Source organism: Neomonachus schauinslandi, chromosome 1 (genome assembly GCF_002201575.2).
Source record: "Neomonachus schauinslandi chromosome 1, ASM220157v2, whole genome shotgun sequence".
In the NCBI taxonomy this organism is placed as follows: Eukaryota; Metazoa; Chordata; class Mammalia; order Carnivora; family Phocidae; genus Neomonachus; species Neomonachus schauinslandi.
Window position 1 is genome coordinate 81,462,250 of NC_058403.1, and position 22,296 is coordinate 81,484,545.

The window sequence follows — 22,296 nt, forward strand, 5'->3', positions numbered from 1 at the left end:
TACCACATCCACCACAAAACTGCCCCAGTATTTTGGGGTCACACCACACTTCCCTTTATCACATATAATTCTATATTTATACTTAGTCATATTTAAAATGCCATGTTTGACAAACCATGAGAAACTATGGACTCTGAGAAACAAACTGAGGGTTCTAGAGGGGAAGGGGTGGGGGGATGGGTTAACCTGGTGATGGATATTAAATAGGGCACGTACTGCATGGAGCACTGGGTGTTATACGCAAACAATGAATCATGGAACTCTACATCAAAAACTAATGATGTAATGGGCGCCTGGGTGGCTCAGTTGGTTGGGCGACTGCCTTCAGCTCAGGTCATGATCCTGGAGACCCGGGATCGAGTCCCGCATCGGGCTCCCTGCTCGGCGGGAAGTCTGCTTCTCCCCCTGACCCTCCCCCCTCTCATGCTCTCTCTCTCAAATAAATAAATAAAATCTAACAAACAAACAAACAAACAAAAAACTAATGATGTAATGTATGGTGATTAACATAACAATAATAAAAATAAATAAATAAAATGCCATGTTTGACTCATTAAAAATTCAGTTATATTTGTTACAGAGGAGTTACTAAGATTGGAAAATGAAGAAATACAGTGTTAAAACATTTTCCATTCCAAGAGGGTATGAATTTTGTGGCATGAGCATTGGTTTCACAGTCTGAAGACTTTGAATTTTAACTGTGCACATGGTGTATCTCTTTGGGCAAGTCATGATGACTTTTTAAACATCTTTGAGGATTAGTTTCCTCATCTATAAAGTACAACTGTTATCAGCAACCTGGTTGTGAGAGTGGTTGTGAGGATTATATTAAATAGCATTTATGCGGGTATCTAGCACATCATAGGACCTTAGTGTTAGAAAGAACAATAGGGATTAAAATAGCCAAGTGTTGCTTAAAGAAATACACTGTCCAGAAACCCCATTTCCTGTGCATTTGGTTTAAGCTGAGGTTTTCACACATTTGTTGAACCAGATAGAGTAGAAAAAAAACCCAATAATCCCACAGTAGTTGGTGTTACTGCATATTGTTTAGAATATTTATCTTTCCATACAAGATAAACTGTATGATTTTGACTGTATTCACAATCATTGTCATGATTTGTTATCTTTCCTTTCTGAACTGAGGTCTGTACACAGCTGTGTCTCCTTTATGCACACAGGTATTTTCCCAGGAGATCCCACCCTGTTTGACCAGATGCTCTGGCCCTGGGCCTTGATCTTCTTGGAGCTAAGAAGAGCCTGTTGTGAGGGGCATTTGCCCTCAGTTTGGCTGGGGAGGCCATACAGGCATCAGCTGCTTATTTCATAGATCAAAGAACAGCCTGTGTTTATGTGCTGTATGTATTTGCTGAGCCTTTCCCAATTCCACCTGGCTTAAGAGCCCCAGATGTTCTCTTAGAACCTTATTACTCAATGATTATTTGGTTTAAAGTAAAAAGAAAAGAAAAACACTAGTGACAGAAAAATATACAAAATAAAACTGCCACAGGATGCAAGCCGATCATCTGTGAGAAAAAATTGAAGGGGGGCAGTGGGATGGGGTTAAGAGCATGAACACTTGTATCAGAGAGCTCAGAGTTTGAAATCCAGTGTCGCTAGTGTGATATCAGGCAAGTTATTTTATTTCTATCAGCCTTTGTTTCCCCTTCTGTAAAGTGGAGATAATATTTATTGTATAAGGTAAAGTAAAATTAAAAAATAAATGTGCCTGGCAAATAATAGGAGCTCAATATACAGTGGCTATCATTATCTAAAATTATTTTTGTTATTAACATCAGTTTGTTTTTGCTCTACTACAGAACAGTTTTGGTCATTTTTGTGTCCCCTTTAATCAGTGCTGGACACATGTTGGGAACTTAATAAGGATGGATCTTTGTTCTTTTTTTTTTTTTTTAAAAGATTTTATTTATTTTTTGACAGAGAGAGAGACAGCGAGAGAGGGAACACAAGCAGGGGGAGTGGGAGAGGGAGAAACAGGCTTCCCACTGAGCAAGGAGCCCGATGTGGGGCTCGATCCCAGGACCCTGGCCAGGATCATGACCTGAGCCGAAGGCAGACGCTTAACGACTGAGCCACCCAGGTGCCCCTGGATCTTTGTTCTTAAATTTTGTAATATTTTTCCTTTCTCACAACTTGAATTTATTTAATTCCTTGGTTTTTTAAACTGAGTTATAATTTACATGTAGTAAAGTACATAAATCTCTACTGTATAGCTCAAGAATATTTGCCTGGTTATATACCATGTAACAACTAGCAAAATCAGGGTGTAAAATATTCCTATGAGGGTTTCTTTCCGCTTCTTTCCCATCTATATCTGCAGCCTTACCTCTTCACTTCTTTACTTCCCTCCCCCAAGAAAACCACTATTCTCACTTTTTTTTTTTGTTAAAGATTTTATTTATTTGAGAGAGAGAATGAGAGAGAGAGAGAGAGCACATGAGGGGGGGGGGTCAGAGGGAGAAGCAGACTCCCCGCCGAGCAGGGAGCCCGATGTGGAACTGGATCCAGGGACTCCAGGATCATGACCTGGAGTCCCTCTCACTTTTATCACCACTGATTAGAAAAGTTGCAAAGTATTTGGAAGCTGGGGCACCTGGGTGGCTCAGTCGTTAAGCGTCTGCCTTCGGCTCAGGTCATGATCCCAGGGTCCTGGGATCGAGCCCCGCATTGGGCTCCCTGCTCCGCGGGAAGCCTGCTTCTCCCTCTCCCACTTCCGCTGCTTGTGTTCCCTCGCTCGCTGTATCTCTCTCTGTCAAATAAATAAAATCTTTAAAAAAAAAAAAAAGTATTTGGAAGCTGAGCAACCATATCTAAATAATCTATGGACCAAAGAATAAATCACAAAGGAAATTAGAACATTTTAAACTGAATAATAACAAAACAGTATATCAAAATTTAAGTGATATGTAGTTTAGCTATAAAAACTTTTATTAGAAGAGAGGAAGGTTTAAAATCAATGATCTGATCTTCCACTTTAAGAAGTTAAAAAAGAGACTTGCAATTAAACCCAAAGAAAAGAGAAGAAAGGAAATTGTGAAAGAAAAAGAAAAGGTAAATGAAAAAGAAAGCAGAAGAATAATAGAGTTCCATTTTAATTCCACAATGATCAGAAATACACCCTAAATGATTGCAATCATTTAAAATTTGTTGACATTTGCTTTATGGCCTAGGATAGTGGACTATTTTGATAAATGTCCTTTGTACATTTGAAAAGAATGGGTGTTCTGCAGTTGTTGGATGTTGAGTTCTTCAAAGTCAAGTCTATGTCCTTACTGGTTTGTTTGTTTTTTTTTTCTTACTGGTTTTTAATTTCTAGGAGAGAAGTCTCCAACTTTGTGGATTTATCTATTTTTCTTTTAGTTCTATCAGGTTTTTTTTTTTAAGATTTTATTTATTTATTTATGAGAGAGAGAGAGAGCACAAGTAGGGGAGAGGGGCAGAGAGAGAAGCAGAGTACCTGCTGAGCCGGGAGCCTGATGCAGGACTTGTTCCCAGGACCCTGGGATCATGAACTGAGCCAAAGGCAGATGCTTATCTAACTGAGCCACCCAGGTGTCCCTAGTTCTATTAGCTTTTGATTACTGCATTTTGAAGCAATGTTACTGCATATGTAGACCTTTAGGATTGTTATATCTTCCTGATGAACTGACCCTTTTATCTTTGTGAATTACATGTCTCTGCCAATACTCCTTGTGTTGAATACTACTTTTTCTAATGTTACTATAGCCACAGTGGCTTTCTTATGATTAGTAATTGCATAGTATACCTTTCACCATCCTTTTTCTTTCTATCTCTTTTCTCATGTTTAAAGCATAATCACCGTCTCTTGTAACCAGTATTTCATTCTAACACTATTTGCCTTTTAAATGGAGTAATATAGACCATTTCCACCTAATGTGATCATTGAGATTGGTTGGGTTTAAATCTACCATCTTGCTGTTCGTACCATTTGTGACTTGTTCTTTATTTCTCCTTTCCTGCCATGTTAGTCTGCTCTGGCTGCCATAACAAACCACCACAGACTGGATGGCTAAAACAACAAAATTTGTTTTCCCACTGGGCACCTTGGTGGCATAGTTGGTTATAGTCGGTTAAGTGTCCAACTCTTGATTTTGGCTCAGGTCTTGATCTCAGGGTTGTGAGATCAAGCCCCTACTTGGACTCTGCACTCAGTGGGGAGTCTTCTTGAGTTTTTCTCTCTCCCTCTGCCCCTCCCCACCATGTGCTTGCACGCTCTCTCTCTCAAATAAATAAATAAATAAATAAATAAATAAATCTGTCTTTAGAAAAAAATGTATTTTCTCACAATTCTGGAGACTAGTAGTCTAAGATCAGGGTTCTGGCTAATTCTATTTCTAGCGAAGGCTCTCTTCCTGGCTGCAGTTGGCTGTATTCCTGTGTTCTCACATGGCAGAGTGAGAGCTCTGCTGTCTCTTCCTATTCTTTTTTTTTTTTTTAAAGATTTTATTTCTTTATTTATTAGAGAGCGAGCGAGAGAGAAACAGCATGAGAGGGGGGAGGGTCAGAGGGAGAAGCAGGCTCCCCGCCGAGCCGGGAGCCCGATGTGGGGCTCGATCCCAGGACTCTGGGATCGTGACCTGAGCCAAAGGCAGTCGCTCAACCGACTGAGCCACCCAGGCGCCCCTGTCTCTTCCTATTCTTAGAAGGGCACTAATCCTATCAAATTAGGAACCCACCCTTAGGCCCTTACTTAATCTTTATCACCTCCTTTCAGGCCCTTTCTCTAATCACATTTTGAGTTAGAACTTCAACATACAAATTTTGGAAGGATACATTCAGTCTATAGCCCCTGCTCTCTTTTGAATTTTTCAAATATTTTCAGTATTCCATTTAATCTACTCTATTGGATTTTAAGCAATGGTTTCTCTAGTGTTATAGTATGTAATACTATATATAATGTATTTACATATATAATGTATTTAATATATACATATATATTTTACACATATAATGTATTTAATACTTATTGTTTTCACTTTTTTTAAAAGATTTTATTTATTTATCTGACAGAGAGAGAGAGAGTGAGCATAAGCAGGGGGAGCAGTAGAGGGAGAGGGAGAAGAAGGCTGTCCACTGAGGAGGGAGTCCTACGTGGGGTTCGATTCCAGGACCCTGGGATCCTGAGCTGAAGGCAGATTCTTAACTGTCTGAGCCACCCAGGCACCGCTGTTTTCACTTTTAATAGTCAGTAGTCTTTTCGTGAAAAAAAAAAAAAAAATACCATTGATAATATTAATCCACATATGTAATGTTTACAGTGCTCTTCATTCCTTTTGCAGATTCAGGTTACTGTGTGGGATTATTTCCTTTCAGCGATGGACATTCATTAGCCTATTACCAGAATAAGCAACCACCACTTGAAATGAAAGCTTCTTCTAGTAGTTGCTCCCTATGGAAGCAACTCTTAACTCTCTCTGGAATTTGTTTATTTAGCTTTCTTTATTTTCAGAGTTCCCTAATGTCTTAAAGGACAAATATGGGTTTTTAATTTAACCAGTTTGTTGTCGTTGTTGCTGCACCAGCTGCTTTATGGACACCTTAATCTCATACTGCATCCCATTAGATATCAGTAGACCTCTGTTACTATCAGTGTTTTGGGCAATAAACAAAACTAACTAAACTGAAGAGGGGTCAGCATTCATTGTGCAGCTCCTAACCTCTGCCCAGCCAGTTTCCATGAAGGTTTTTTTTTTTTTTTTTGATGTTTTTATTCAAATTTCAGTTAGTTAACATGCAGTGTAAAATTAGTTTCAGGTGTATAATATAATGATTCAATACTTCCATACAAGCCCCAGTGCTCATCACAAGTGCACTCCTTAATCCCCATCACCTATTTCTCCCATCCCCCACCCCCTTCTCTTCTGATAACCATCAGTTTGCTTTCTGTGGTTAAGAGTCTGTGTCTTGGTTTGCCTCTCTCTCTTTTTTTCCCCTTTACTCCTTTGTTTTGTTTCTTAAATTTTACATATGAGTGAAACGATATGGTATTTGTCTTTCTCTGACTGACTTATTTCACTTAGCGTAATACTCTCTAGTAGTTTTTTGTTGTTTTTTTTTTTTAATATAAGAATGAAAGTCTTCCTAATCAGCACTGAATCTCCTTTTCAGGCTGTTTATTTTTCTTCCCCTTTCATGCTTCCAACTTTATTCAGCCTGGAGAACATCCTTTAATATTTCTTGAAGTGAATGCCTACTGGCAATAAATTCTCTCTCTCGGGGTGCCTGGGTGGCTCAGATGGTTAAGCATCTGCCTTCGGCTCAGGTCATGATCCCAGGGTCCTGGGATCGAGTCCCACATCAGGCTTTCTGCTCAGCGGGGAGCCTGCTTCTCCCTCTGCCTCTCTCTCTCTCTGTCTCTTATGAATAAATAAATAAAATCTTTAAAAAAAAAAATTCTCTCTCTCAGCTTAATTGTCTGGAAACACCCTTATTTCACCTTTATTTTTTAAAATGAATTTTCAATTGGTATAGAATGCTAAATGGGTCCTTTTTTCAGGTTACTACGTGAAAGATAACATTCCATTGGATTGTAGCTTCCATAGTTTCTGTTGAAAAGTCAATGAAAAAAAAATTTTTTTTTTTAATGTTAATCTTCTGGAGGTAATGTGTCTTTTTTTCACTGGTTGCTTTTAAGGGTTTCTTTTTTTTTTTTTTTAATATTTTTTAAAAATTTATTTATTTGACAGAGAGATAGAGAGCACAAGTAGGCAGAGCAGCAGGCAGAGGGAAAGGGAGAAGTAGGCTCTCTGCTGAACAGGGAGCCTGATGTGGGACTCGATCCCAGGGTTGTGGGATCAAGCCCCACATCGGGCTCCTGGCTCAGCAAGGAGCCTGCTTCTCCTTCTCCCTCTGCCTCTCTCCCTGCTCAGGCTCTCTCCTCTCTTTCTCTGTATCTCTGTGTCTCAGATGAATAAATAAAATCTTAAAAAAAAATATTTTTCTGTAACATATTCTCTCTCCTCTCCTTGTGGGACTCTGTTCATGGCCCATATCTCTAACATTCTATCCTTTCCATTTCTCTGTGTTTCAGTTTGAATATTTTCAATTCATATATTTTCAGTTTCACCTATCTTGTCTTCTGCTGTGTTCAGTCTGCTGTTAAATCCACTGAGTTCTTAATTTCAGATATTGGTGTTTTGTAATTCTAGGAGGTTCATTTGATTCTTTATTACAGTTTCTAATTCTCTGCTGAAATAATGTATCTTTTAATCTATTTTGTCTACCCTTTCCTCTTTTTCTTTTAACATATTGATCATAATTATTTTAAAGTTTTGTCTGCCAAATCAGGAATATCTTTGAGTCCATAGTTATTGACTGTTTCATCTCTTAATTATTGTTTTCTTCTTGCTTTTTTGCATTTCTATTAATTTTTTATTTTGTGCTGGATATTATAGATGATATGTTGTAGAGGCTTATCTGCTTATAAAAAGTATTGAGTTTGATCTGGTGGGAAGTTAAATTACTGGTAGACACCTTGATCTTTTTGAGGCCTGCTTTTTAGGTTTTCTTAGGGTAAGTCCATTTCTGCTTGGTCCTTATTCCTAGGGTGTAGCCTTAATCCTATGGCAATTCCTATGATGTTTCATTTATCCTAGAGTATTGCCTTTCTAGAGTTTCACCTGAAGGCCCAGAGAGCTCATCAAAATCTGTCTATTCTGGGTGGGCCCAATGCCAACTGTCTTTCTTTCCCCAGAACTATGCAAACTTTATAACTTTTCATAAGTTTTCACATGTGTAGTTGTTGTTCTCTGTCAGCCTCCTGGACTCTTGCCTGAAATAGTGGGGCCTGGGCATTGGCCACATCAAAGGAGAACTTCCATGAAGATTTCTGGGGTTCCCTCTCTGTTCTTTCTTCACAGTCACCCTCCTCAAGTTCTGGCAACTTTTGCTTTTATAATCCCCAGTCTCTTCCTCTTTTACCCGGTGAGACCATCCGTCCTTGCACTGTGGCCTGGGAAATGTTCCTAGTGAGAGAACCTGGGTCAGTGTAAAACTGTGATAATGGCTTGGCCCAATAATGCCTACTTCAGATCAGCTACTTGTGTTTTCTTAGTGTTTGCTTAGATCTTCTGCCTTATCCACATACAGGCACTCATTAGGGTAAAGCTCATCTTTTGCCCAATATTAGAGAGTTATTAAAAGTTTACTAGAGGCCAACTACTTTTCATGTACTTGATCTCTTTTCATTGCCATGACAAGGACGTATGAAATAATCATAATATTAGTATATGTACAGTGTGTATGTACCAAGTGCCAGGCATTGTTTTGAGCCTCTTATATATTTGTTATACATACTCATTTAATCCTCACATCAACCATATAAACAGATACTGTTTCTTTCCTGCTTTACAAATGGGGACTCTTAGAAACTATAGAGGTTAAGTAACTCTACCTCCCACCCCCATACATACTATATAAATGGTGGAATTCATGCTTCAAACCTAGGCAATCTGGCTTCAGAATTTATCCTTTTAATGACTTCATTATTGGTGGTATTGTTTTCATTTTATGGATAAGGAAACTGAGCTTTAGAGAGGGTGGATGACTTCCCCAGTGTCACAGTGCTAGTAAGTGTCAGCATGAGGATTTGAGCCACTAGAATCCAAAGCCCTTGCTCTTTCCTGTATATCATAGTTCCTCCCAAAGAGAGAAAGAAGAAAAATGTTTACATTTCTGGGAGTTTAGTTTAAAAGAATTTTGTGAGGACTTAGGAGGGGGCCAAACAGCTTCCTTTCATTTTTAATGAAAATAATATCTTCTTGTGCATATAATTTGCTGGTTGTTTATAGCTGGGCATTGGAAGGGGTTGTTTTTCCCATAGACATGTAGTATTTCTGAACACCTCTAGGACTCACTCCTATGGAAGCATATTGATAGCTGCATGAATGTCAGTTTTGGGAGTGGAAAGGTGGCAGAGCCCAACCTTGAGTTCCTTTGTGTACACTGGGACATGTGATGCCTACCTGACATGTGCGTTTTCCTCTAGGTATGAGCACATGTGCTCCTTGGGTGTTTCAGACACTTGCCAGCCATAAACAGAGCCCTTGAGATGGTTTGAGACACCAAGTATTTCTGTTTTGTTAAGGCTGCGAGGCTGAGATCAGGAGAGGAAGTGGTTCTTTTGTCAGGAAGTCAGACCAGGTTTTTCCCTTGTGCCATGCAGCATGTTTACACATGCGCCAGAGGCTGTAGAATGTCCTGGGGAGGGAGCCCGCCCAGAACCCACGTGTCTCACCTGGTCTCTGATACTGACCATCCTTTTTTGCAGTGTGGAGGCTGCGAGCATCGGATTCGTCATCGTTATCGACCGGCGAAGGGACAAGTGGAGCTCCGTAAAAGCATCATTGACACGAATAGCTGTAAATATTCATTTTTGTGCTGTTATTACAACTATTTCCTATCCAAGTCACAGGGAAAAGGCAATTGTTTTATGCCAAATTTTGGGAAGGTCTTTGTAGCAGAGGCTATTGTGTCATGTCCGTTATCCCCTCTGCCACCTGCAGGTCACTGCAGACAATTCCTGAGCCCGTCAAAAGCTTCCTGAATCTCCCTTATTGACCTCTCTGGTCACCGAAGAGGGGCAGAGGGAGTGCTGGGAAGTTCATGCCCTAGGAGTGATCAACTATTGAGTTATGGGAGTTGATGGATAACTGCCCCAGCCTCCACACCCCTCAGTGGGACAATTCTGAGACATGTACCACACAGGTCTCTACAAGGTCCCAGCCCTTCTTGCCCACAGAAGTACCCCTTCTTGATACATTGCCTTTCTTGTTATCACTTTCTCACTCTCCCCCATTCCTTCACTGTGTTTCCTGGGATCACCTCCTCAATAAACTCTATACCCAAATCCTTGTTTTAGGGTTTGCTTTGGGGGGGAGGGTCACCCAACGTAAGCCAATCTTCACTTCAGTATTCAAATTAGTTTTTCACAGATTGAAAGATACTGGAAAAACCAGACAAAATATAATATATGCTTGCTTTTGGTATGAGATTGTACAACCTTGGATGAATTTCCTTTTCCATCTAATTAGTCTGATTTTCATCCCTGTTTGTTGCCTTTCGGCAAGTCGATGTATCCTTTCTCTCTGCAAGGACCTCAGGCCAGGGAACTCAATCACATGAGCAGGCAGAGATACCTCAGGGCAACCTTACCAGCATTTCCACCAAAGCACAGGCTCCCTAGGGCAGTTGGGACTGGCTGAAGAGGATGGGATATGGTAGGGTGATAATGTGCGTGTGGAGGCTGGGTTGGAAGAGGGACAATCCAAGCCTCATTTATGCCTACTTCCAAAGGTAGTCACGCATGCAAACATGCACATATACGGAGTTTCAGATCTAGAGCCTCAGCCAGAAATACAAATATTGTCTCAGCCATTTGTCTTACCATGATGAGCTTGCATTTCAAACATTGGGGGAAAGGAAGACTCCCTTTCTTTTGTGTATGGATTGTTTTGTTCCTTTAGCTTAGTTTTGGCTATAGGATTTATTTTGGGGATAAATACAATGGTGGTTGATGCCCTAAGGCTTTAGACACTTGACAGTGTCCATGAATATTTTAGAGGACTGGCCTCAAGAGAGTTCTGGTTTTCCAGGGTCCATTGGCAATACTTGAATAATATAATACTTGAGCCTAATTTGTTCAAGAATTACATTATCACTTTATGGGTAAAAGACACTGTAGCACAGGGATCCCAAAACCTGGCTTCTAATCAGACAGAATCTCTTCAGGTGCTTGTCGAAAATAGGTATGTGAACTTCATCCCAGTTCTAGTGAATCAGAATATTCCAGACTAAAGACCAGATTACTTTTTAATAAGCCCCTTAGGAGGTCGCTTTCGGGAACCACTAGAAGGGGAGAAAGCCATGAGCAATGGGAGACTTGGGGTCCCAGTTGTGCCATTAAGTTGTTATATGAATCTGAGTTATCTCATTTCTCAGGAACTTGCCTCAAGATGAAGGCAATGCTTCCTGAAAGCTACTTGGCAATAATATGCATCAGGAACCATTAAAATACTAAGTCTTTGACTCAGTAATTCTTTTGGGAAACTATCCAAAGAAAGTGTTCCAAAATGTGGATTAAGATGTTTATTTCAGTGTTATTTATAAGTATAAAAGTATGAAAAAGCCTAAATCATTAGCAATAAAGGATTGGTTAAGTAAATTGTACACCCACGAAATATAGTATTTCCAAAGAATTTTTAAATAACAGAAATAAAAGCTCATGGTATAATCTTAAGGGAAAAAGCAGGTTACAAAATATTTCTACAGTATGAATTTAGCCGTGATAAAGATATTTCAGCAGAGAAAATAGCCTGTAAGTAATTAGATTGGAATATTAAAAATGACTATAAGATCATGGGTGGTTTTGGTGGTTTTCTTTTTCTAATGTATACTTTTATTAATTTCCAATTTTTTCTGTAAGGAGTATGAAATACTTTTATAATCAGAAATATTTTTTTTTATTTGTTATGATTTTTAAGGAGGGGTTTGGATTATTCAAACACTATCTCTTTCAGCTCTGAAATCCCGTGATAGATACTCTAGTTCTTTGGCATCTATGGTGTCTACTTAAACTTTCCTGTCTGTGATCTTGGGCAAGAGGAGACCAATGGATGTGACATTTGCCCTGACACTTTCTGTGATCCTTCCAGGTAGCATTTCCAGGAAACTTGCAGCTCATATTCATCCTTCGTCCATCTCGCTTTATCCAGAGGGCATTCACTGACATTGGCATTAAATATTATCGAGATGAATTTAAAATGAAAGTGCCGGTAAGTGTGACTTTTCATCTTGTCTGCATTTGGTCAGGGCCTGTGGAGAAGATGGCATTTGAGCTGAGTTTCTAAAGAAGGTAGGACTCCATGGGCAGAGAGCAGAGGGCATTATGCATAGAGGGAACAGCATGTGTAAAGACATGGACACAGGAAGGACATACTTTATGTGAGGTCTACAGGGAAGCCCCATTCTTGTTGGACTATAAGTAGGATAATTGTTTGGAAGAAAAAAAGTAGAAAATATGGAATAGGTTTTCAGTGTAAGAATAAGAGGTCTGGATTTTATTCAGTAGGCAGTGGAGATCCAGTGAAGGTTTTTCAGTTGGGGAGTGACTTGGGAAGGTGGTACTGGAGTTATATAATCTAAAGAGTGTCCTAGACTGTAGAAAGTGATTGAAAGAGGGAGAGGTACTGTAATAGTATGGGTAAAAGAAAATAAGGGTCTAAGATAAATATAGGCAACTGTAAAGTAAAAATAAAACCAATATGTGATACTCATAAATGAAAACAGAATGACAAGATTAAATATTTTACCGATAACTGGTAGAGATGTGGGGAAAACCGGCATGTCCATACTTTGCTGATTAGAATGAAGTTGGTAATGACTGATATGAAGGACTAACTGGCAGCATTGATCAAAAATTAAACTATATACGCTCATTGACCTTCCTACAAAAGTTATTCTACAGATTCTCACACATGTGCTTAAGTCTGCATATACAATGATATTAATTACCAAACTGTAAGAATACATGATTAGAAATACCATAATGACCAACAACAGGGGAGTAGTTAAATAAATAATGGTCTACACAATCAACTAAATACTTTGTAACCATCAAAAATGATAAGACATGATACAACCACAGTGAAAACAGGTGGCAGTTACCATACACCTAACCTATGACCCAACCAAGAGAAATGAAAACACATGTCCACAAAAAGGCATGTACAAGCAAGAATGTCCTTCAACATGTGAAGGGATAAAGAAATTGTGGCATATTCACATAGTGGAATAACATTAAGCAATAGAAAAGAGTGAAGTATTGATTATTATAACAACATAGACACATCTCCAAATATTCTCCTGAAAGAAAGAAATTAGACATTAAAGAGTATATGTTCTATGATTGTTTTTATATAACATTTAAGAAGAGGCAAAACTAACCTAGAAAATCACAGTGAGGGCTGCTGTTATGGGTAAGGGGGAGTGGAGGTTGATTGGAAGGAGGCACAAGGGAATTATCTAGGGAAATGTATATCTTGATTGGATGGTGTTACATGTGTGTATACAGTTGTCAGAACTAATTGAACTATACCCTTAAATCTGTGCATTTTATTGATGTAAATTACATCTCAATTGAAAAAGAAGAAAACATAAAAAAGGAAAAAATAGGTAAGATGAATCTATAGTGATAGAAAAGTTTCTAATACATATTTTTTGTTTAGTTGGAAATAATTTCAAACTCAGAAAAATTTCAGGAATAAGGTTAGTACAAAGAACATTCATTCTCTGCCCTTTACCCAGATTCATTCATCTATTGTTAACATTTTATCCCCATTTGCTTTATTATTTACTTATTATTTGCTTCTCTCTATAGATGTATACATCTCTCTCTTTCTCTCTCTAATATTATACATATATAAATATGTATATTTCTCTATTTGTAGTATATATAGATACATTTGCATATAAAGATATATATATGTATTATACATATATGGAATATGTATATGTGTATTTGTATATAGAGGATCTAGTTTACGATCAGACGGTACATATAGTCATTATGTCTCTTCAGTTTCCTTTAATCTGAAACATTTCCACAATCTTTCTTTGTCTTTTATGACATTAGCATTTTTGAAGAATACAATCCCTTAAAAAAAAACAAAACAACTACCTTATTTGGGGCTCAGTGATGATTTCTCAGGATTCGATTCAGGTAATGCATTCCTAGCTGGAATACTGCTTAAGTGATGTCATGTCCTTCTCAGGGTATCACATGTGGAGAACATAGTATTCATCTGCCCTCCCATTGGTAACGTTAATTTTGATTCCCTGGTTGAGGTGTTGTCCAGTTTCTCAAATGTATTATGTTTCCATTGCAACTAATACAGAATCTTTGGAGAAACACTTTAGGATCATACAATTATCCTGCTCCTCAAAAGATTCCTCTCTATATTTAATATCTATTGATAATTCTTGCCTGGAATGATCTTTATTAAATTGAATGCAAAATAATGATTTCCCAACTATAATACTCTCTGAACATGTACTAATCAGAAGTTGGGATTCTACTGCAAGGTAGAACTTTCCATTCTCCCTTATTTATTTGTCTGTTATCATTAGACATGTATGTATGTCTCTCTCTCTATAAATATATTTATTTATTCTAGAAATCGAAGAGTTCACACTGGTACTTTAAATTTTAGGTCATCATCAGTGACCCCTTATGTGGGAAACTTTATACTACTTTCATGTAAAAAAGTAATTTAACCTTTACCGTTAAAATGTCTTGCAAAACCCAGAAAGCATCCATCATAAATGCAAGATACTTTTAATAAAAAGAAAATTACACAGTAGGTGGCAAAAAAAAATTTAGGTCATCTAAGATGTATTTTTAAGTAGGAATAAAAGCAAAGGGAAAATAGTATGGATAGTATACTCCCATTTGAATAAAATGTATGTGATTGTGTATGATAGCTCACCTTGGGAAGGCTGTGTAAGACTCAAGAAACTGGTTGAAGTGGTTGCCTCCCAGATATAGAACTGGAGGTCTGGGGGTATGGGTGAGAGGGAAAATAAGAGTGGGAAAAGAAATAGAAAAATCTCTTATCTGAGATCGTCAGTTTTCATTGAGATGGATGAAATATTTTCTCAGAGCAATTTCAATTAAAGCGAGGTTTTTCATTTGTTTTGAACAGATAAGGTGTATGTGATAATAAATGCAAACAGAAAGAGTGTAGCTAAATTGCAAATAGTATTCCTCTCACCCATACCCCCAGACTTTTTTTTTTAATGTTAATCTTCTGGAGGTAATGTGTCTTTTTTTTCACTGGTTGCTTTTAAGGGTTTCTTTTTTTTTTTTTTAAGATTTAAAAAAAAATTTATTTATTTGACAGAAAGAGAGCACAAGTAGGCAGAGCGGCAGGCAGAGGGATAGGGAGAACCAGGCTCTCTGCTGAGCAGGGAGCCCGATGCGGGACTCAATCCCAGAATCCTGGGATCATGACCTGAGCTGAAGACAGACGCTTAACAAGTTTGCATTCCCACATCCTTGCCAACACCTGTTTCTTGTGTTGTTCACTTTTGCCTTTGTTTCCCTTGCCTCCTGCAATGTGTCTGGTAAGAAGTTGTTACAGCTGAGGTCAAAGAGGTTTCTGCCTGTTTTCTCCTCTAGGATTTTGTTGGATTCCTGTTTCACATTTAGGTCTTTCATCCATTTGAGGTTATTTTTGTATATGGTGTAAGAAAGTGGTCCAGTTTCATTCTTCTGCATGTGGCTGTCCAATTCTCCCAACACCATTTGTTGGACAGACTGTCTCTTTTCTGTTGGATATTCTTTCCTGCTTTGTTGAAGATTAGTTGACATAGAGTTGAGGGTCCATTTCTGGCTTCTCTGTTCTGTTCCATTGATCTGTGTATCTGTCTTTGTGCCAGTACCATACTGTCTTGATGATTACAACTTTGTAATAGAGCTTGAACATAGTACTAGAAGTCCTAGCCTCAGCCCTCAGACAACAAAAAGAAATAAAAGGCATCCAAATTGGCAAAGAAGAAGTCAAACTCACTCTTTGCAGATGACATGATACTCTATGTGGAAAACCCAAAAGACTCCACCCGCAAATAGCTAGATCTCATACAGGAATTCAGCAAAATGACAGGATATAAAATCAATGCACAAAAATCGGTGGCATCTCTATACACTAACAATGAGACAGAAGAAAGAGAAATTAAGGAATCGATTGCATTACAATTGCACCAAGAATCATATGATACTTAGGAATAAACCTAACCAAACAGGTAAAGGATCTGTACTCTGAAAACTATAGAACACTTACGAAGGAAATTGAGGAAGACACAAAGAAATGGAAAAACATTTCATGCTCATGGACTGGAAGAACAGATATTGTTAAAATGTCAGTGCTACCCTGAGCAATCTACACATTCAGTGCAACCCCTATCAAAATATCATCAACATTTTTCACAGAGCTGGAACAAATAATCCTAAAATTTGTATGGAACCAGAAAAAGACCCTGACTAGCCAAAGGAATGTTGAAAAAGAAAACAAAGCTGGTGGCATCACAAATCCAGACTTCAAGCTATATTACAAAGCTGTCTCCGTTTCATTTCTTTCACTCTAGGCATTATTTCCTTTCTTCTACTGTCTCTGGGCTTTGTTCTTTTTCTAGCTCCTTTAGTGTAAGGTTAGGTTTGTTTGAGACTTTTCTTGCTTCTTGAGGTAGGCCTGTATTGTTATAATCTTCTCTCTTGGAACAGCTTGTACTGCATCCCCAAAATCTGGACTATTGTGTTTTCATTTTCATTTGTCTCCATGTGTATTTTTTGATTTCTTCTTTGGTTTCTTGGTTGACCCATTCATTGTTCAGTAGCATGTTATTTATGTTCTTACACATGTATTTGTGTTCTTTCCAATTTTTTTCTTGTGGTTGATTTCTAGTTTCATACATTATGGTCAGAAAAGAAGCATGATATGATTTCAGTCTTTTTGAATTTATTGAGACTTGTTTTGTGGCTAACATGTGACCTATTCTGGAGAATGTCCCATATGCATTTGAAAAGAATGTATTCTGCTGTTTTAGGATGGAACAATCTGAATATATCTGTTAGATCCATCTAGTCCAATGTGTCATTCAAAGCCACTGTTTCCTTGTCGATTTTCTGTTGGATGACTTATCCATTGATGTAAGTGGGGTGTGAATATCTCTACTATTACTGTATTACTATTGATTTCTACCTTCATGTCTTGCTAATAGTTACTTTATATGTTTAGGTGCTTCCATGTTGGGTGCATAAACATTTACAATTGCTATATTCTCTTGTTGGATTGATCTGAACCAGGTGCTTTAGGGGTGTCTCCTTTGTGGGTTGTATGTGTCCCACTGTTGTGGCTGAGCCTCATTTGCTTTCAGTCCAGTTGGCTGCAATGGCTGACTTTGCCTGTTGTGGGTGCACCAGGCAATTTGTTCCCCATGCTGTTAAAGGGCTGGTCTGGGGCCACTGTGGGCTTGTAGTTGGACAATGTCAGCAGTCAGACCAGCTGCTTGCCCTCAGCCCATCTGCCAGCGCAGCAGTGGTACTAAACTTCAGGGCATTCTCCCTTGCTGCCCCCTGAGAGCCTTGTTGGTGGGTGGGGCTGGCAGTTAGACCAGATGTCTGCCCCAGTCCCATCTGCTGGGACTATAGTCACACTGATGTGTGTGGTTATCTTCCTCTTTCCCCAGGGGAGGAGTCACTTTGGAGTGGCACTGGACCCTACTGGGGGTTGCTTGCAGGATGTGTCTTGGCAGGAGCCACTTTGGAGAGATGCCTGTGGAGTAGGGTGGGGTGGATGAGGTGGATCAGCAGGAAAATGCAGAAGTAGGGTGTGTGGTGTTAGCAAGTTATGGGAGAGTGTTTGAGCTGGTTTCCACAGCTGTCTGGCTATCTAGGCTGGGGTGAGGTTGGGGGCGATGGCACCTGCTGGGGCTTTGTTCTAGGAGAAGTCACCTGAAGAACCTGCCCCTCCAGTGCAGGTTCTGAGATTAGTAAATAAGTCTTCCCATATACCCTTGGCACTTTCAGATTGCTGCTCCTGTACCGTACCTTGGTTGGGTTGTTTGTTGTGTTAGCTCTTTAAGGATGGGAACTCAGTTTCCTATCGCCCTCTGTCTCTCCCAGAGCTAAGCCTGCTGATTTTTAAAATACCTGGAGTTAAGCCCTCCTGATTGTAAAAAGTCACAAAGTTAAGCTCCACTGTTTTTCAAAGCCAAATGTTATGGGACTTGTCTTCCCACTGCAGGTTCCCTGTGCCCCGCATTCCTGGAGTGGGGTCTGCTCTTCACCCTTCTCTGTGCTTGTGGTGTCCCTGCTGTTTGTGGTTAAGTCTCCCTGGGAGTTTGGTTCCCAACTGCATCTCTGCCCCGTCTACCTCTTTCTGTGTGGCCTCCTCTCTATTAACTGTGGAAAGTCTCTTCTGCCAGCCTTTGGGTTTTCTGAGTTAGCTGCACTGATGTGGCTGTTATCTAGGTGTGTCTGTGGGCCGAGGTCCTCCTCCTCCACCATTTTTTTAGAAGTCCTCTTTGCCCATTTTTAATTATGTTTTTTTACTGTTGAGTTTTGAGAGTAGATAAGAATCTAATGTCAGATATGATTTGCAAATATTTTCTCCTAGTTTGTGGGTTGTCTTTCATCCTCTTAACCATGTCTTTTGCAGAGCAAGTGTTTTTAATTTGGATGAAGTCCAGTTTATCAATTCTTCTTCTATGTGTTGTATTTTGGTGTTATATCTCAGAACTCTTTGCCTAACCCAAAGATTTTCTCCTGATTTTTCCTTTATGTTTTTTTTCTCCAAGTTTTATGTTTTACATTTAGATCTCTGATGCATTTTGAGTTAATTTTTGTATTAGATGTAAACTAAGGTTCCTTTTTTTGCATATGGATGTCTGGTTGTTTTAGCACCATTTGTTGGAATTATTTCTCCATGGAATTGACTTCTCGCACCTCTGTCAAAAGTCAGGTTCGTGTTTGCCAGGGTTCAGGGATGATTGGGGGGTGGGGTTTGCCTGTAAAGGATAGCACAAGGGTGGGGTGCCTGGGTGGCTCAGATGGTTGGGCATCTGCCTTTGGCTCAGGTCGTGATTTCTGGGTCCTGGGATCGAGCCCTGTGTTGGGCTTACAGCTTGGCGGGGAGTCTGCTTCTCCCTCTCCCTCTGGCTCTCCCCCTACTTGTGCTCTCTCTGTCTCTCTGTCTCTCTCTCTCAGATAAATAGATAAATCTTAAAAAAAAAAAAAAAGGATATGGGCGCCTGGGTGGCTCAGTTGGTTAAGCGACTGCCTTCGGCTCAGGTCATGATCCTGGAGTCCCTGGATCGAGTCCCGCATCAGGCTCCCTGCTCGGCAGGGAGTCTGCTTCTCCCTCTCCCACTCCCCGTTTGTGTTCCCTCTCTCGCTGTGTCTTTCTCTGTCAAATAAATAAATAAAATCTTTAAAAAAAAAAAAAAGGATAGCATAACAGAGACTTTTGCAGTGATGAAACAGTTCTGCATCTTGATTGTGCTGGTGGTTACACAAATCTACAGATGTGAGAAAATAATATAGAACTAAACATACACATTACATCAATATCAACTTCCTGCCTTTGATTTTGTACTATAATTATGTAAGATGCAACCATCGAGGGCAGGGACTGAGTGAAGGGTACATGGGACCTCTCTGTACTATCTTTGCAACTTCCTGTGAATCTGTACTTATGTAATTATTTAAAATTACTATAATTACTTTAATTACTTTAAAATAAAGAGTTAAAAAAATCATTTGACCATATTTGTGTGAGTCTATTTCAGGACTCTCTACTCTGTTCCGTTGATCTATTTGGCTGTCCTTTGCCATTACCAAACTCTTGATCTTTTTAGTTTATAAGTCTTGAAACTTCATTCATTTCAAAATTGTTTTGCCTATTCTATCTATTTTGCATTTCTGTATAGATTTTGGAGTTAGCTTGAGACTTTCTACAGAGAGAGACTTTCTACAGAATGTCTGCTGGGATTTTAATTAGGATTGCTTTGATCAATATTTAACAGTACTAAATCCTCTAATATCTTCCTTTTATTTCTAATTTTCATTTTTAGCTTCCACTTTAAAATTTCTCTTAATCCTCTACAGCTAAAGATGAGTGGGCAGAGTCCCAGCAAGCATGGAACAGAAGTTAGGTGGAACAGAAGATGTGCAGCCTGGCAGGATGTTTTTTATTTTATTTTTTTAATTTATTTTTTAATTTAATTTCATTTTTTTAAAGATTTTGTTTATTTATTTGACAGAGAGAGAGAGCACAAGCAGGGGGAGCAGCAGAGGGAGAGGGGGAAACAGACTTTCTGCTGAGCAGGGAGCCCGACGCGGGGCTCACCTGGGATCATGACCTGAGCCGAAGGCAGATGCTTAACCGACTGAGCCCCCCAGGCCCCCCAGGATATGTTTTTTAAAACTCCGGGCTGTGTGGCAAAGTTACTTCTGCCTAATAAGATGTTCCACATTGGTATTAAAAAAAAAAAAACAAAAAAACTCCAAATGTTACCATAGCAATTAATATTTCAAGAAGCAAAATATATTGGCAGTTTCTTGTTTTGTGTCCTTTAATTTCTAATTTTAGAAAGACTAAACATCTTTTTGAAACTCCCAAAGTGGTTTAAAATTTTTAGGAGGGAAAGGCAAAAATGGATTCAGGTTTGGTTTCTTTCTACTTTTTCTCATATTATAAATGTAATTTTTAAAATTCCCAAACTTCTGGTGTGCCTGGCTGGCTCAGTTGGTGGAGCATGTGACTCTTGATCTGAGGGTGTGGGTTTGGGGCCCACACTGGGTGTAGCTTACTTAAAAAAATGTAATTAATGAATTAATAAAAAAAATTCCCAAACTCCTTTTCAGAAGTGAAGGAGAAAGTCAGGGACCTGATAAGGTTAACAGTGATATGCAGTAACCAAATCCCATTAAACCTGAGTTCCTTGAAGCAGGGACTGTTGTGCTATCCCTCAGACCCTGGCATTTATTAGAAATTCAATACATTATTTGTTGAATGAGTACATCAATTTTGTTTTCACCTATAGACTTTGGGCCCTAACTTAGGTTCTTTCTATTCCAAAGTGGGTTTATCACTTGACTAATACTATATAATAATAGAAGAAAGCTCCTATTCTTTTTTTTTAAGATTTTATTTTTAAGTAATCTCTATACCCAACATGGGGCTGAGGCTCACAACCCAGAGTCAAGAGTCGCATGCTTCACCAACTGAACCAGCCAGGCACCCCAGAAAGCCTGTGTTCTTATGTCCTCTGACCGAGAGTCAGTTTTCAAAATAATCAACAAGGAGTGAAGAAATATAAAGTCACTAAGTTAAAGGCTTACAGGGGGACATGTTTCAGAAGTAAGAGTGAGGGGTCTTTGTTTCTCTTTAGGAGTGAGTAGGGGGTGTGATATAATCCCTGGAACAGAGAGCTAGGACCACGACCTGGTCAGAGCCACTGCAGAGGAGCAGAAATGGACAATTTGAAATGTGTCTACTCCCTCTAGGTGTGTGGGCATTCGCTCATCAGCATGGGTTTTTTTTTTTTTTTTAATTCATTTGAGACACAGAGATACAGAGAGAGAGAGAGAGAGCGTGAGCAGAGGGAGAGAGAGGGAGAGGGAGAAGCAGGCTCCATGCTCAGCATGTGGGGCTCGATCCCAGGACTCTGGGATCGTGACCTGAGCCGAAGGCAGACGCTTAACTATCTGAGCCACCCAGGCGCTCCAGGATGGGTTTGTTAATGAACCAGATTGTTAATTCAAAAAAATCCACTCCCTATTACCTCCAAATCTCCTCCATGCAGGATAAATTGGGGGCATATCAACATTCCTCATGGGAGGCATCAGTGTAGTAAATCTTTTTAATACACACTCCTCAGTATGTGCCCATATTCTAATTTTATTTTGATATTCACCAGCCTACCCCTTACTGGGCTTCTCATTGCAGATTTTTAGGTCTCAATATAGCACTTGATTTTGGTGGCCAAAGAGTATACTTTAGCTGGTAACTTTTGACAAAAATCCACCTAAAGTAAGAGCCGACTTCTGGGTAGCTTAGAACGGAGTCCCCAAACCAAGTCATTCTTTTGTCATAGACTGTACAACCTTTGTTATTCCTCGCTTAAAGGGGGAAAATGTAAAGGGAATATAAAACATTTCTCTGCTGGATGTAGCAACTCCTTGTATATGAATTCCTGATCAGGCAAAGTTCAAGTGCTGCTTAAATAATAGAACCTAGATGAGCTACTCTTTAATTATCTGTGAGGAATATATTGATTTTTTTCCCCTACAGATCATTATGTTAAACTCTGTGTCTGACCTTCATGGCTACATTGACAAAAGCCAACTGACAGAGGACTTAGGGGGAACTTTGGAATACCGCCATAATCAATGGATAAATCATCGAACTGTGAGTACCAATTTACATGCCCTTTATGTTGTCTCTCCTTGTTTTCCAGAAGACAGGGCAGTTAAAGATCAACTGTTGGGCGGTCATTGCCCACGACCACCTAACATTGGGATGGTTGGATTTTCTAAGCCACAGGTAGGGGAGAAATGGGGCGGAAGGGAAGAGGCTGTGACTTGTCCTCATATCTACCTTTGCCTCACCTCATCATCTGGCATGCGGTTTTGGGGAGACTTGATTTAGAATGCACCTGGGGAGTTTTCAACATACCAGCACCCTGCTCTACCTCAGA

The 22,296-nt window shown here is 39.3% G+C and overlaps 1 protein-coding gene across 1 annotated transcript in view; it reads left to right on the forward strand.

Moving 5' to 3' along the window:
- MCF2L2 (MCF.2 cell line derived transforming sequence-like 2) overlaps positions 1 to 22,296 on the forward strand; it is a 236,007-nt gene that overhangs the window by 56,141 nt on the left and 157,570 nt on the right. The window contains exons 5-7 of the mRNA XM_044921376.1: positions 9,311 to 9,401; positions 11,694 to 11,813; positions 21,891 to 22,007. Coding sequence (XP_044777311.1) covers positions 9,311 to 9,401; positions 11,694 to 11,813; positions 21,891 to 22,007 — 328 coding nt within the window. The remainder of the gene's footprint in view (positions 1 to 9,310; positions 9,402 to 11,693; positions 11,814 to 21,890; positions 22,008 to 22,296) is intronic.